Raw genomic sequence first — 17,562 nt, 5'->3', positions numbered from 1 at the left:
ACTTACCTAAGGACTTCACGCACATCCATGCCCGAGGCAGGATTCGAACCTGCGACCGTAGCGGTCGCGCGGTTCCAGACTGTAGCGCCTAGAACCGCTCGACCACCCCGGCCGGCGCTCCATAATGGTATGGGACGTTTCTACATGGAATGGACTGGGTCGTCTGGTTCAACAGAACTGATCATTGACGGCATATGGTCATGTTCGACTACTTGACGACCATTTTCAGTCATTCAATGATATAGTTCTTGTGGATGGGAATGTACCATGTCACCGGACCTTAGTTGTTCCCGATTTGTTTGAAGAATATTCTGGACAATTCGAGCGGATGAATTGGTCACCCTGATCGCACGTCATGAATCTCATAGAATATTTGTGAGACATAATCGAGAGGTCATTTCGTGGGCAAAATCCTGCACTGGCAACACTTTGGCAATTATGAACGGCTATAGAGTCAGCATGGCTCAGTGTTCTTCAGGGACTTCCAGCGACTTGTTGAATTCATGCAAAGTTGAGTTGCTGCTTTACGCCGGGGAAAAGAAGGTCCGACGCGATATGAGGAGGTATCCTATGGCTTGTGTCACCTCCGTGTATGCGCCATGGAAATGGCCGGGCCGGCCGGTGTGGCCGAGCTGTTCTAGGCATGTCAGTCTGAAACCGCGCAACCGCTACGGTCGCAGGTACGAATCCTGCCTCCGGCATGGATGTGTGTGATGTCTTTAGGTTAGTTAGGTTTAAGTAGTTCTAAGTTCTAGGGCACTGATGATCTAAGATGTTAAGTCCCATAGTGCTCAGAGCCATTTGAACCATTTGATTTGGGCGGTAGTCAGGTGGGGGGGAGCCAGCTCTTCGATCAACGTGCGCGTTAGGCTGCGCTGACGTCTGGTCCAGAACTCTACATCGTGCTGAGTCGAGGGCCACCACTCGTACTTGGATGTTGACGGGACTTAGCCGCCATCACTGGTGGGTAGGGTGAGCGTATTGGAGGGAACTTTTAGTATCACATCCGCACTCGCTATGAATCCAAAGACCGCGATTAAACATTGAGTCACGGAGGCCGTTTTCCGTTGATATCTACTTCTACATCCATACTCCGCAAGCCACACGAGGGTGTGTGGTGGAGGATACCTTGAGTACCTCTATCTGTTCTCCCTTCTACTCCAGTCTCATATTGTTCGTGGAAAGAAAGATTGTCGGTATGCCTCTCCGTGGGCTGTAATATCTCTGATTTTATCCTCATGGTATCTTCGCGAGATATACGTAAGACGGAGCGATATACTGCCTGACTCCTCGGTGAAGGTATGTTCTCGAAACTTCAACAAAAGGTCGTACCGAGCTACTGAGCGTCTCTCTTGCAGAGTCTTCCACTGGAGTTTATCCATCATCTGCGTAACGCTTTCGCGATTACTAAATGATACTGTAACGAAGCGCGCTGCTCTCCGTTGGATCTTCTCTATCTCTTCTATCAACCCTATCTGGTACGGATCCCACACCGGTGAGCAGTATTCAAGCAGTGGCGAATAAGTGTACTGTAACCTACTTCCTTTGTTTTCGGACTGCATTTCCTTAGGATTCATCCAATGGATCTGTCTGGCACCTGCTTAACCGACGATTAATTTTTATATGGTCATTCCATTTTAAATCACTCCTAATGCGTACTCCCAGATAATTTATGGAATTAACTGCTTCCAGCTGCTGACCTACTATATTGTAGCTAAATGATAAAGGATCTTTCTTTCTATCTATTTGCAGCACATTACTCTTGTCTACATTGAGATTTAATTGCCATTCCCTGCACCATGCGTCAATTCTTTGCAGATCCTCCAGCATTTCAGTACAATTTTCCATTGTTACAACCTCTCGATATACTACAGCATCATCCGGAAAAAGCCTCAGTGAAAAAAAAAGTGTGTGAAATCTTATGGGATTTAACTGCTAAGGTCATCAGTCCCTAAACTTACACACTACTTAACCTAAATTATCCTAAGGACAAACAAACACACATACCCATGCCCGAGGGAGGACTCGAACCTCCGCCGGGACCAGCCGCACAGTCCATGACTGCAGCGCCTTAGACCGCTTGGCTAAAGCCTCAGTGAGCTTCCGATGTTATACACAAGGTCATTTATATATACTGTGAATAGCTACGGTCCCACGATACTCCCCTGCGGCACACTTGAAATCACTCTTACTTCGGAAGACTTCTCTCCATTGAGAGTGACATGCTGCGTTTTGTTATCTAGGAACTCTTCAATCCAATCACACAATTGGTCTTATAGTCTATATTCTCTTACTTTGTTCATTAAACGACTGTGGAGAACTGTATCGAACGCCTTGCGGAAGTCAAGACACACGGTATCTACCTGGCTGAAGATTAGATGGGTAGATCACATAACTAATGAGGAAGTATTGAATAGAATTGGGGAGAAGAGGAGCTTGTGGCTCAACTTGACTAGGAGGGGGGATCGGTTGATAAGACATGTTCTGAGACATCGAGGGATCACCAATTTAGTGTTGGAGGGCAGCGTGGAGGGTAAAAATGGTAGAGGGAGGCCAAGAGATGAATACACTAACCAGATTCAGAAGGATGTAGACTGCAGTAGGTACTGGGAGATGAAGAAGTTTGCACAGGATAGAGTAGCATGGAGAGCTGCATCAAGCCAGTCTCAGGACTGAAGACCACAACAACAACAACCTGGGAACCCCTGTCTATGGCCCTCTGAGTCTCGTGGACGAGTAGCGCGAGCTGGGTTTCACACGATCGTCTTTTTCGAAACCGATGCTGATTCCTACAGAGTAGATTTCTAGTCTCCAGAAGAGTCATTATACTCGGTTTTGTCAGGGATGACCAATGTAGCCACCACGAGAAGTTATTAATTTTTGTAGTTTCAACGACGGAGACGGCTTTCTTGGCACGCAATTGTTTCCAGCCCAAGCGCTGCGTCGGCTCACGTGAACTGAAACGGCGAGCGCGGGGTTGGAGGTGTGGTGGACGTTCCGCTTCCAGGAGGCGGGAAACAAAGGCCGCCGCCGGCGGGGGCGTCCCGGCGCTGTCCGGCCCCCGAGACGGACGGGCGCGGGCCGCCATACATCAGGCCACCTATCTGTCTGACATCGTAAAGCATCGCCGGCCGCCGCCGCCGCCCCCGCCCGCCCCCGCCCGCCCCCGCACGATTCGTGTCCCGTCCCTAACTCCTCCCAGCGCCGCCGCCGCCGCCGCCGCCGCCGCGCTCTCGCTTGCTTGACTGAATTATGGCACACACAATTTATGAACATTTGTAATCCTATTCAAGGTTTTATGCAGATATTACTCACTCAAGCAGGGAATATGAGTTTATCAAGCTTTCAGACGTAAATCATTGCTGCTCGCAGTTTATCTGTAAATTGCACTTTCCCGGTGAAGCAGGACGCTCCGGTGGCGCGGAGGAGAGAAGCAGACAGCCCCGGAGGAGGGGCGGAGGGTGAGCCTGGGAACAGCAAGAGGGTGAGGTGGACGGCGGAGAGCGTTTTGCTCCGCGGCCGCCGCCGTTGCCAGCTTCGCCGCTCCTAATACAGCTCCCTGCCCATACATGCGCGCGCGACTCCTGTCGCTACTCCCTCCCTCCACTTCCCCTACCCCTCCCTCAGCCCTCCTCTCACCCCTTACCCCTTCCTCATCCGTGAGCTCTGGAGGCCTGCCGTACTGGCACAAATCATTCCGAATTTTGAGAACGGACCGCGCGGGGGGGAAGCAAAGCGGTGTTAATGTGTATCTGGCGACCTACGCCGGTACACGTCTGTTCAGCTTCTTCCCACTCTCACGCACACACACGGGGCGAAAATGCAACGCCATACGCCAGGCGCGCGTAAGAGCTCTGTATGTGTGCTTGCTGGCGCTTTCTCCCACCCCTGTATCGGGGTGTTTGCGTCCGAGTGAACGGGAAAGGGACAGCGAAAGAGAACTAGAGAGAGAGGTTGGGGACGGGGAGAGGGGAGAGAGAGTGTGAGAATATCAGGCGCAGACAGTGTCGGCAGAGAGCTCTGGAATAAAAATACATAACTTACGGTCGGCCGGCGAGCGGGCATCTCCCCGCAGACTTCCCTCCTCATTCTTCTGTGCGGAACCCTTAGTCCTGTAGCAGGCCCACCCCTACGACGCCGGCTGTTTTCGCATACGCGCCGAGAAAAAGTAATTTCAATTTATTATTTACGAAGCTGTAGATAAACTACATTCTAACGTTTTTAACGGAATGGATGGCGGTGACGGAGAGGGTGGGAAAAAAATAAAAGGCGGGAGCGGAGAAAGAAAAGATGATAGGTGGCGACAGGGTGGGGAAAAAGGGGGGCGAGGGGGAGAGAGGTGTGGATAAGGCCCGCGGACTAGTGCACTGCCGTTGCCACTGGGACCGAGTTTAAAAATGATGACGAAAGGAAGGAAAAGAAGCGAGGCTATTCATTTTGGCGATAACGGGCACTGTCAACGGCCTCAGTCCGAACGCTTCGGAATCAGTGGAAATACGGCCGGCGGAAGGCGAGCGGCCCGCCTTCTCCCTCGCGAGGGCAGAAAGAGGCCCCTGGTTATTGTCCGCTAGCTCTGAGCTGGCCAGTGGGTTCTGGTCTGCACGCTCTTCATCTTGGCGAGGACAGTGCACTAAAGCCGTCGACAAACGGAACCAGACAGCTAAGGTTGACGTGCACAGAGATAGGCTACGCATGATCACGAGAGACAGTGTCGTCGGCACACGATAAGAGCTGGGTCACATGATTATGCGCTCTCAGTGCTCTCCGGCGGCAGTTATCGGCTTTCTTTGGCTCGCAGACCGTACAGTTTGTTCACGAAAACGCATGGCCACGATACATAGTCCCGTCGGCACTCGCCATGAGCTGGTTAACGTGGCTTTGCAGTCTCGGTGCTCTCCAGCGGCAGTTTCCGGCTCTATCTGGCTCGCAAGCCATGCAATTTGTTCACGGGAATACAAAAATATAGAATTAAATTAAAATGCGTGTCTCCTTTCCTGACCATATACTAGTCATATTCCTCTGTCTGTGGTAAGCTTCAGTATCCGTGGACGAGTAATAACAGAAAAATTAAAAATACATGTCCCAATGGTTCAAATGGCTCTGAGCACTATGGGACTTATTAACTGAGGTCATCAGTCTCCTAGAACTTAGAACTACTTAAACCTAACTAACCTAAGGACGTCACACACATCCATGCCCGAGGCAGGATTCGAACCTGCGACCGTAGCGGTCGCGCGTTTCCACTCTCAAGTGCCTAGAACCGCTCGATCGCACCGGCCGATAGTACATGTCCACTCAAGAAGGACACCAGCTTATGAAGGTTCACCAAATCGAAGCAGCTCACTCTTGACAGACAGCGCACTTATATTCACGTAACATCAAATCTTACAGAAGCTACAATCTGCTAAAGGCCTTAATCGCCGATGAGCTATTGACATTTAACTGCAGAAAATCCTAAAAAAAAGTACGATGCTTTTTCATGAATCTTAATGAGCTGATGCCTTAAAATGGCTAACTCTGGTAAAACGCGAGTTATAACGCGAAAGTAACAAAATACGAAAATTCTTTGACGACCAATATGACGTTTCCCGTTACTTTATTACGGCAAATCGTACCCATAATGATTCGTTCTCGAGACATTCATTGCGCGGGTGCCTATAACAGCATATATTCATAGAATGTAACGTACAACATAAAACACGCCAAGTATGGGCATCTACTGAACACGACAAATAAATTATGTCGTTTTACTTTCTTCTTGTGATGTAGGGAGCATTCTTGTTTCGTGCTGGATGTAATTTACATTGCACGTTGCCGAAATATTGCAAAAGTTATCTTGTGTGTCTCGTAACGAGATGGCTTTTTGGCGAGAAATAGGAGGATGTGACGTCATAAAACTTGTAGAGCGCCACGTAAACGTTAACCAACTCGTTAACTCCGTCGACGACCGATGTAGCTGATACCATCGCCCGGAAGTACAGATTTCGGACGCCAGGCGGTAAAATTTAAATCAGTCTGTTTTCTTCGGTCGAGTCTGCCGCATTCTCACACTGGAAATGTGGCCTGTTAGCAAGTGACAATCTTTATCAAACTTAATCTTTAATCAAACTTAATCTTCAAACTTAATGTTTATGAGTTCGTGGTATCCTGAGGACGAAGAATACCACAATTGTGATATTGCTCGGAATCTACGAGCCTGAATCGCATATTTATTAAAACTCCCAAGTGGGCAAACATCTTATCGGATATTTTTGGCGTAAATTACAACCTCGAAAAGTAATTTCTTCAAGTGAGTAGTGTGGCTTACCTTATTTTTAAAGTTACTGTTATGGATCTTTTTTGAGTTATGGTAAGTTGGCATTAGCTGTCTACGAATTATTATTGCTATTTACTGGTATTTTTTTTATGCCAGTTGGGTGGTGATTCTGCTATGCCGAAAGGTTTTTGTAAGTCTGGAAAATTTCCACGAAGGAATGGAACATTTTCATTGTGCCTTCATGGTTGATTATTACAAGGATCGTATAAAGAAGTTCAACAGTATACGGAGTACAGTTCAGTGTTGACAGCCGTCTGAATTGGTCAGTGTTTTCGACTGCGATTGAAAATGGAGAAAACCGAGTTTCATGCTCTTATTAAACCTTTTCGTTTGAAGCGTTGGACTCCCGCACAAATCAAAACAGAGTTGGATGAAGTTCACGTGGACTCTGTACCATCATTGAAGATCATTAACTTTTAGGTTAACGAATACAACCGTGGTCGGACAAGCGCCGAAGACGAACCGCGCTCCAGCCGTCGAACTGATGTCACCACCAAGGAAACCACTGACAAGCAAGCCATGATATAGATCTGAACTGAATGAGTGCGTAAAATCCTACACGGAGAATTGGCTATGAAGAAGCCGTGTGCGAAATTGGTTCCGCGATTGCTCACAATCGACCAAAAGCTCATTCGGCACAACATTTCAACGTAATATCTGGTAATGTTTAATCGCAATCTGCAAGATACTTTGTGACTGTTGATGCTGAATCCATCATTACTCATCAGATTCAATACTTCAGTCAAAATAACGGACAAAGGCTGCTGACAGTGCACTGAAGAAGGAAAAGACCATTTTGTCAGCTGGTAAGGCAACGGCGACTGTCTTCTGGGATTCCTATGAACAATCCTCATAGATTACTTCAAAACGGGCAGGACCATAACTGGCCTTTATCATGCTTCATTTCTGGATTGTCTAGAACTTGTGTTGGCTAAAAACAGAGCAAGGTTGGCATGCAAAATGTGCTCTTTCAGTAGGATAATACCTCATACCACATATCAGCGATAACAATGGAGAAAATGCATGAACCGGGCTTTCAATTGGTTCTTCATCCACCCTATTCACCAGATGTAGTCCCAAGCGACTTCGTCCTTGCTGGGGAGAAATGTCGTCAAATGAGGAAGTGATAGTTACTGTCAACGAGTATTTCGCAGTTCGACATAACCCATCTTTCCCATGGGAAGAAAATATTGGATGAAGCGTATATCCCTCAGAGGAGACTATGGCGAGAAGTGTGGTGAGCTGTTTACGAAAAAGGTACTTTTTGTTCCTTTTTACTTAATGAACCTTTCAAACCACCCTCGTATGAAGCGGTTTGCAAATGTGGTGTATGTTTTTCCACGTTTCAGTGCTGTAGGTATTCAGGGCATCGTATCGTGAACTTTATATTTTACACGTGCATTGAATGGCAGTCTTTGAAGGTTAACTGACATGCACCTATTTTGCTGAACTTATCTGAAGTTGTGCAGAGTCATCTAGAATACGTAACGGAATATTTCTCTCGTCATCTCATATTTTCGTAAAACTTACCTGGTTATTCTAGTAATTGAGGACAGAGTGTACAGTACTCACCACGTTCTTTTCAAAACAGATATAGGCTATAACAGAGTCTAATCCTTATAGAACAGAGTCTCACGTCTCTGATCGTGGCAAAATCTGAAGAAGAAGATCGGGCACACTGTCACCATGAGGTTGGCCGATGTCATCAAACACCTCTGGCAAGGATGTCTGGCGATCGTTCTCGATGCCGTTGTGGTCTCAGCCTAAAGTGCCTTGGTCGACCCACTGTCTGTTTCCCAATCCACGGTCTTTTCTGTAGTCAGTCATCCAAGTACCTTAAGACGTGCTGCCATACGCACGTGACATATAATGAAGACGGGAGTCTCAGTCCTAGCTGAAACTTGAACCAGTCTGGGATTTGTGGACTAGTCTTAATGCAAACGCTTTGCTTATTTCCTGGAATGCTCCGTTATTTTTAGGTAGGTTTCGTGTGTGGGTCCGCAGCTGCTATATACGATTACCTCACATACACACCTGAAATTTTATTAAAACATTGTTTGGCCGATACAACAATGTCATTCAGATCTCCTCCAAATAAAACTTTTAATAACACATATAACATACATTTCTTCGTTGGATACTTGCTTACGGGCCACACTGTCTTTCTCAAGGGCTCATCGTCAAAATGAGCGAACTGACTACAGCGTGCCTGATTTTAGCGAGAATGGAGCCGTGCACCCAAAACTGATAGTAATGAAGCTGTAACAAAACAAGGTAACTTTGGGGCTGTCATTTTCAGAAAAAAATAATACTTTGCAAGCTATTTCGAAACTAACTGTGGCTATAATTCGCCATCAACAGACGGGTTCTTATACCAAAACGCATGAAAAGTAAATCATTACACAGAGTAATTACGTTAATTCTGAAATATTCTTTTGTTTACTTTCGTGCTTATGTTCAATAACGTAATTTACTTTTTAAAAATTACTCTTATGCAATTCATTAATTCAAATGTTAATTTCTTTACACAATAAGTAACGCACAAGATATTTACCTTTTGTTAGTGACATTTATTTTTGGCGAAGGTTGAAACACTTAACTTACGACAGAGACGCGACAACTAGTTAGGATTTAAGAAGTGTAATATGTGTTAATTACGTGGTAGCATTCATTGACTAGGTGACTGTTTTCAAAACTTCATGTTTGTACTTCAAAGCAGTCCACTGAACGTGTCAGTTAGAAATCCAAAGATTCGGGGACTAATCCTTCGTCCATCCCATGACTGTTTTCGTTATACGCCGCTTCTTTCCTATCGGTAGTGACTTGTTTCTGTGAAAAAATTGCCGAGCAACACCGTGGGTCGGAACCTACTTCCCATAGGTTACCATGATGTTCCTCAGTCCTGGGCTTAGATTTTAAGAATGAGAACTTTCTATTACTGGTCAATGCATTGTTATGGGACAAAAACAAGAGTAAAATTCTCAAAAATCGTGTGATTTACAAAAAACTTAAATATATGCAATACTCAGAAAACTCAGTATTAAACACCTACAAATTATGATAGGACAACGTGGCCTGGAAACCATATTGAACATGATCTCACACTTTGGGGTGCAGTGTGACCGCAATTTTTGCTCTGTTTTTCAGGGAGGAACCATTTGGAACCTTTCAAAACCATTCGACGAAATTTCGAAGTGATCCGAAGCAGTAACGGGTTTTTATGCTTTTTCAAACTTCCCGTTTCACGCCCCCTGGGGCGTGATCACTTAGGGCTGCGACATTGACACATGCGAGAAGGATACATGCAGTTTACGTAAGCCTGGTCATATCTCTGAACAAACTGCGGAAAAAATTTCGAATAAAGACGGCTTCGTTGTACTTCTGTGAAGACGGTGTGTGACGCTGATCGTTGGGTAAATGGATCGGAATACATACCTACGTTTCCACGTTTGTCCTAGCTGTGGACTCGCATTCGCAAGGAACTTTAAATTCTCTCTCTGGGCATCAGTTTTATGTTTGCCTCTGTTTCCCTAAACGATTATGGTGGGGTCTGGAATGACGCCTTCATTAAGAAAACAGCCAGTTTTCCTCCCAGTTCTTGTGCTAGCCAAGGCTGTGTTCCGCGTGTGATTAACTCGTTGTCGATGGAACGTTCACTCTTAATTTACCTTCTTCTCGTATTCGACTCTGGTCTGGTTAAGTTATATATATATGTAGAATGGTATGTTAATGTGGGGAATTATTATCTTATTTTATTTAATTTTGGTTTCACTGCAAATATTTTTTTTAAAACTACGGCAGCCACAGCTGAAGTAATCATACATAATTGACGGACCAATTCATACAGTGTAAAAGGTGTTTCCACAGAGGTGTTAAAACTATTAAAACGTAATACTGAATGGGAAGTCCAATATTCCGCCGTAGATGTGTTTATTTAAGTCGATTAGAGACTAAGATATCGGCTTCGAAACTTTTAAGTTGCATCTTATAGTGTATGTCATATTGTATAGGGAATTATTATGGAACGCCGCAGAGTAACAGTTGGCATGGCTAGGCAAAGTTCTCGGCATTCTTTCATTGACACAAACCATCATCAATGATGAATGTCCCGTTTGTGTTAAAATCAGAAATGTTTTCACCTTTACCGATTAAAACACATTTCTGTGGGTCTACGTCAAGCAACAGACGATGCCCCTCGTAAATGTTATCCAGGAAAATATTGTATCCGGAAGCCAACACGCTTATTTGTGTTTGTCACCGACTTAATAGCAATCGTAGCGAAAGATAACACAAGCTACGAGGTGTCCATTGTGTTGCCGGGACATGTATGGTGCCTGAAGTCTGTGTATTAAGACGGTTAAGGCAATTGTATTAAAACAGACAACTCGGAAGATAAGCGCACTACTCGTGCTCTGCTGAGGGACTGCCGATACCATGAGATATAGCAAAACATACACCACAAGGTGCAACTTACAAGTTGCGAAAACTGTCGCGTGAATCTGTAATAGACTTTTATTGTTGAATTTTTCATTCAGTTTTCCATTTTAGTAGTTTTAACGCTAGTAAGTAAACACGTGTTATGCTGTAAAAATTGATCAATCAATTATGTTTATCATTCCGCTTGCCTTTCATTTCAGTGTCTTGGTATTGACAATTCTAGACAGTCACTATGACTATCGTGGATTGTAATATGTTATACAGTGAAGCGCCAAAGAAACTTCAATGGGCATGAGTATTCAAATACAGTGATATGTAAACAGGCAGAAGACGCCGCTGCGGTCGGTAATGCCTATATAAGACAACACGTGCCTGGCGCAGTTATTAGATCGATTACTGCTGCTACAATGGCAGATTATCAAGATTTAAGTGAGCCCGAACGTGCTGTCATAGTCGCCGCACGAGCGATGGGACACAGCATTTCCGAGGTAGCGATTAAGTGATGATTTTCCCGTGCGACCATTCCACGAGTGTACCGCTAATATCACGAATCCGGTAAAACACCAGATCTCCGATATCATGCGACAGAAAAAAGATCCTGCAAGAATGGGATCAACGACGTCTGAAGAGAATCGTTCAACGTGACAGAAGTGCAACGCTTCCGCGAATTGCTGTAGATTTCACTGCTGGCCCATCAGCGAGTGTCATCGTGTGAACAATTCAACGAAACATCATCGAAATAGGCTTGCGGAGCCGAAGGCCCACCCATGTATCCTTGATGACTGCACGACACAAAGCTTTACGCCTCGCCTGGGACCACCACCGACATTGGACTGTTGATGACGGGAAACGTGTTGCCTGGTCGGACGAGTGTCGTTCCAAATTGTATCGAGCGGATGGACATGTACGGGTATGAGGGCAACCTCATGAATCCCTGGACCCTGCATTCACACAGGGGACTGTTCAAGCTGGTGGAGGCTCTGTAATGGTGTGGGGCATGACCAGTTGGAGTGATATAGGACCTTGATATGTCTAGGTACGGCTGTGACAGGTGACACATACGTACTCGTCCTGTCTGATCACTAGGATCCATTCATATCCATAGTGCATTCCGACGGACTTCGACAATTCTAGCAGGTCAATACGACACCCCGCACGTCCAGAATTTCTACAGATTTGCTCCAGGAATACTCTTCTGAGTTTAAACACTCCCCTGGCCCCCAGAGAACAACATTATTAAGCATATGGGGGATGGCTTGCAACGTGCTGTTCAGAAGAGATCTCTAACCCCTCGCACTGCTACGAATTTATGGACAACTCATTTATAGTGTCAGTTCCTTCCAGCACTACAGACATTAGTCGAGTCCATGCGCCGTCATGTTGCGGCATTTCTGCGTGTTCGCAGGAACTCTACACAATGTTAGGCAGGTGTACCAGTTTCTTTGGCTCTTGAGTGTATTAACCTACACTATCTCACTCCGGAGGTTAGACCACTAACTTCAGAGTACGGTAGACTTCATTTAGCATTACTTTGTGACGAGATTATCGCTCAGTAGCAGCAGTGTGCCAAGAACAGTAATGAAGTAACTAGGTGAGAGGTTTTGAGGTGGAGAAGAGACTAAAGGGCTGCAGCACCGACCTCTTCACTGTAAGCCATACTTTCTCAACAGCACGTAGTTGCAAACCTACGGTCCTCATTTCACAAAACCAATACAGATTGCTGAGGAACAGAAGTAAGTACACACTGGGATTGCGCTGCGGTATTGTATAAGCTTCCGCAACGGCCAACCATTCCACTTCGGCACTTATTCACTGTGGCGGAGAGTAAACTACCTGGCCCGCTAGCAATTGACATCATCCGCCGCCGGCCCCTGGCTCCGTTCCGCACAGCAACTGACTACCTGCAGCCGTGCAACCATTCGGGCAAATGGCCCGCGAGATTCTGCCGGCAGCCGATTGACAAACCCTTCAAAGTCCCGATTAGGCGCAGCGCCACAAAAGGACGTTAATGCAGGGGCACAATTGGCCGGCGCAAACATCGACAGCAAATAACAATCGCTTATTTATTCGGCGAATTTCAAACGGAGTTATCAGCGGACGTATAAACAGCGCGGGAGCGAATAACAGGCGGCGGACAATGCGCGCCCCTGACAGGGGCTGACGGCCGCAGTGATAGCTGCGCAAAACAGTCCTCTCCGCTCTGTCTGTGGGGGCGGCGGCGGTAGCGGGGGCGGCGGGGGCGGCGGCGGGCCGGGCCACGGCCTGTTTTGAGGATCAACTCTGGGCTGGCAGGGGCCTCTCATTACACCGCATTCATTGCTACCCGGCGACACTCCTAATATTGCGCACCCCGTTGACGCTAACCGATAGGGAACAGCTGCAGCAGATACAATGACACGTACATCCCGCCACAAACGTTTCATGTTAATCTTATACACATGATTTACGTCATTTTGTGATTTATACGAGTTGTGGCTATAAGATAACATTACTGATGCTGTCCATAGAGTAAGTACACGTGCACCAAAGATGAACGATCAGTAACTGTGAAGTGCGAAGCCTTCTCAGTTGAATGAAGCATCTCTGGTGTCTGTAGGCAAAATCATCGTGGCCGTTGCGTTCGTTTGTGTGAGACCTGTTACTTCCTTTTCCCGGAAAAATGATAAGTGTAATAATGGAGCAATGCACTGTCGGGAAGTTTCACGTGTAGCTTGGGAAGTGCTATTCGGTCGTATCTGTTATTAAAAAAAAAGGTTCAAATGGCTCTGAGCACTATGTGACTTAACATCTGAGGTCATCAGTCCCCTAGAACTTAGAACCACTTAAACCTAACTAACCTAAGGACATCACACACATCCATGCCCGAGGCAGGATTCGAACCTGCGACCATAGCGGTCGCGCGGTTCCAGAGTGAAGCGCCTAGAACCGCTCGGCCACACTGGTTGGCTTGTTATTAAAAGAAGTGGACTGCGAAGACTGTTTATCACGTACACGAATTTTTGAGTCGTTAAAGCGTTTACAAGATGACGGAGAAGACGTTGAAGGTGACTCACGCCCGGAACGCAGTTAAAAATCAGAAACGGGTGAAAATATCAAAACAGTAGATAATCTGGTTGATATGACCGTCGTTTATGTATTCAATTGATTGTTGTTTTGCCAGAAAAGTGAAAAGTGTAATTATAGAGCAACGCATTGTCGTGAAGTTTCACATAAACTTATAAAAACTTCCACTGAACTAGAGAAGTGTATTACAGAGACTTTTTATCACGTACTCGAGTTTATTAGATTTTAACGTTTCAAAGATAACTGAGAAATCTCTGAGGATGACTCACGCCCGAGATGCCCTTCAGCATCAAAAGCGGATGAAAATATCGAAGAAGTTGATAATGTAATTCGATGTGACCGTCGGCATAGTATTCGATCGATTGCTTAAACTGTAAGAATTGACAAAGAAAGCGTAAGGAAAATTTTACATCACCAATTTAACACGAGAAAGGTGTGTAGGAAAGCGGTGCCGAAAATTCTCGTCGTCGAGCAAAAAGAACCTCTTGACAATATTTGTACAGACTCTTCGAATACCATTGACAATGATCATAATTTCTTGGAATGAGTGGTAACCTGTGATGAATCTTACTTTTTCTCTTATGATCCTGAAACTAACGGCCAATGCTCGTGTTGGAAGGACTCAACTTCACCAAGAGCGAAAAAAGCTCGAAGTAGCCAATCGAGATTCAAAGAGATGATTTTTTTTTTCGATATTCACAGAATTACGTGTCTTCGCTGGATAGCTGAAGATTATATTATTAATCAACATTGCTTCTTTAAAGCTATTGCAGGACGGAGTGGCCGAGCGGTTCTAGGCGCTACAGTCTGGAACCGCCCCACCGCTGCGGTCGCAGGTTAGAGTCCTGCCTCGGGCATGGATGTGTGTGATGTCCTTAGGTTTGTTAGGTTTAAGTAGTTCTAAGTTCTAGGGGACTAATGACCTCAGATGTTAAGTCCCATAGTGCTCAGAGCCATTTGAACCATTTAATGCTACTGCTCAGATTAGTGAAAAATAAGAAGGAAAATGCCCCTTATAGTTGAACAACACGTGATGTGTTTCGCATTCAGACAACGCACCAGCTCGTATCGCATTGCCTATGAAGAGTCTTCGAGTCCAATGTTAGACCACTCACCTCTTTCGCCTGACCTGCATCATATGACTTTCATCTATTCCCCAAGGTCGAGGTTGCATTAAAAGGGACTAGATTTTAGTCCGTTCATGCACACTTCTTCAAGGAAATCACAGAGGAAGAGCTCCAGCACGGTTTCCATCAATGGAAAACTCGTATGTAGCCTTGTACGGGCAGAGGAAAGGAGTATATTGAGAGTGACGATAACTAAACACGTGGTTTTTTGAAATAAAATGTTTACAGTAATAGTCCCTTTATACACATACCTCAAAGCTACAGGTTGATAATTATAGAACTATATGAAATAAAATCGTCATAACTTCTGAACGGTTTGCGTTAGGACGTTCAAACTGCACGGCTCACCGAGGGACGTGATGCGGATTAGTATGCGCATGAGTTGTTTGGTTTGTTCGTCAATAAGAAAAATTGGCGCATTTGGGGGACTGAGAAACCGCGTTTCGCGATCGAGAAGTCTCTTCGTCCTCAACGGGTGACTGTATGGTGTGCAACGTCCAATCACTGAACAATCGGTGCGATATTCCTTGATGGTACGGTGACTATCGGACAGTACGTGAAGGTTTTGGAAGATGATTTTATCCCCATTATCGAAAGTGACCCTGATTTCGAGAAGATGTGGTTCATGCTAGACGGAGCTCGACACCATCAAAGCAGAAGAGTCTTTGATGTTATGGAGAAGCACTTTGAGGACCGTATTCTGGCTCTGTGGTACCCAGGGACCACTGACATGGGTCTCGAATGGCCACCATATTCTCCGGACCTGAGCACATGCGACTCCTTTTTATGGGGGCTATGTTAAAGACAAGGTGTACAGCAATAACCCTTTACACCTTTATACCCAAAAGTAACCAACCAATAGCCCCAAAACCATTACTGAGCTGAAAACAGCCATTCTGGAGGTCATCGACAGCATCGACGTTCCGACACTTCGGCGGGACATGCAGTCTTTCGCTATTCGTTTGCGCCACATCATCGCCAATTATGGCAGGCAAGGCCGGCCGCGGTGGCCGTGCGGTTCTAGGCGCTTCAGTCCGGAACCGTGGGACTGCTACGGTCGCAGGTTCGAATCCTGCCTCTGGCATGGATGTGTGTGATGTCCTTAGGTTAGTTAGGTTTAAGTAGTTCTAAGTTCTAGGGGACTGATGACCACAGCTGTTAAGTCCCACAGTGCTCAGAGCCATTTGAACCATTCTATGGCAGGCATATCAAACATGTCATAACTAAAATCCGAATATCTGTAGTGACTTTTACATACTGAATGAAGTGTGTGCACGCCGTAGTTTGTAACTAATTTACGTTTTTTTGTGTAGTTCAATAATTGTCACCCTGTATATACTGTTGGCAAAAGAAAAGACAAACGAAATTTTGTTTATTGTGCGTATACACAACACTTGATCAAAGCTGTAAGTGATTTGGGGTATACAGGACGCAAAATGTACTATATGTACAGGCCGCCTCTAATTGCAGCAATGGCTCTTACCAAGTGACATCAAACAAAGGATATTACCGGCTAGGCCAAACAGACGTAATCCTGTTACATACCCAGTGGCACCTCGTAAGGCCAAGTGCTGGCCTGTATGACGACGAAGAATGCAAACAGTCAGGGTCTGTTCGCCTCGGATCCACCGGGTGTCCATCTAGGCGCTGCTCGCACAACCAGAACTCGCCTGAAACGAAGACGACGTCATGTCTACTGTTGTCGCTGGGTGCAGCGTTGTCGGTGTACCTCTGTCTGCACCAGAAGTTGTCGCACTGTAATCCACAACTACATTCGGCAATTGAGCTGTGAACCATAGTACTTACGTTTCCACTATGGTATGCGCCGGTTTTAGTGCGCCCATGTCATTCAATAACTATTGTATCGCGCCCAGCATGCCTTGATACACATCTTTTAAAATTTTGGAATTACATCCTCGTCATTTATCAGATCGCATTTCTCCTTAGCGACTTGATCGAATGGTTTCCTAATTTTGTCTAATAGTTCCTTTACAACTTTACTAAAATTTCCTTACATCCTCTCATCTAAGCTTTTCGCAATGCGATCAAAATTGTTTTTTAATTGTTTTGACAGTTCCTTCTCAGTACTGTTTAATGCAGCACTCATCATAGCCTCCAATTTATGATATATTACAAATGATTCTGCTATTGCAGAGGTTTGTTGAATCGTTTCGGTAGGACACGGATGCACTAACACTTCCGTCTCAATAGCGGACGCGTTAGTATTTCTGTCGGTCGTCTCCGTCATACTGCAGTTTTCCCATTTTCTTGACTTCGTATTTCTTCTAAGTGATCTATATCTTCTACCTTGCCAATTTTCATCACAACACAGTCAATCTTTTGAAATCTAATGCTATTCACTTCACCTGAGTTTGCTTGCCTGTCAGTAGTGGAGTCAGTCTCGCTGAAATTCTTCCTGAACTTTGGAGAAGAGTCACAGCACATTAAAGACAAGACAACATCCTGCGACATTTTAAACACGTGGAATGCAACAGCGACCATCTTAATGCCACGATCCCTGACAATCAAACAATAACAGTAATTGTAATTGTTAAAATTTCAAATTAAAAATTTATGATGGGATACTCTTCGCCCACTGTGGAACCTTAAGATTCGTCA

General features: G+C 45.5%; 1 protein-coding gene across 1 annotated transcript in view; it reads left to right on the top strand.

Annotated features, from left to right (window-relative positions):
- The window catches only part of LOC124802662 (androgen receptor-like), a 68,836-nt gene extending 55,812 nt beyond the window's left edge, over positions 1-13,024 (top strand). Inside the window, exons 2-4 of the mRNA XM_047263612.1 lie at positions 2,931-3,235; positions 3,373-3,484; positions 12,908-13,024. Of these exons, the coding sequence (XP_047119568.1) occupies positions 2,931-3,235; positions 3,373-3,484; positions 12,908-13,024 (534 nt within the window). The remainder of the gene's footprint in view (positions 1-2,930; positions 3,236-3,372; positions 3,485-12,907) is intronic.
- The last annotated feature ends 4,538 nt before the right edge of the window (positions 13,025-17,562 follow it).

This window comes from Schistocerca piceifrons, chromosome 1, assembly GCF_021461385.2.
Source record: "Schistocerca piceifrons isolate TAMUIC-IGC-003096 chromosome 1, iqSchPice1.1, whole genome shotgun sequence".
In the NCBI taxonomy this organism is placed as follows: domain Eukaryota; kingdom Metazoa; phylum Arthropoda; class Insecta; order Orthoptera; family Acrididae; genus Schistocerca; species Schistocerca piceifrons.
This window is presented reverse-complemented; position numbering and strand designations above follow the sequence as displayed.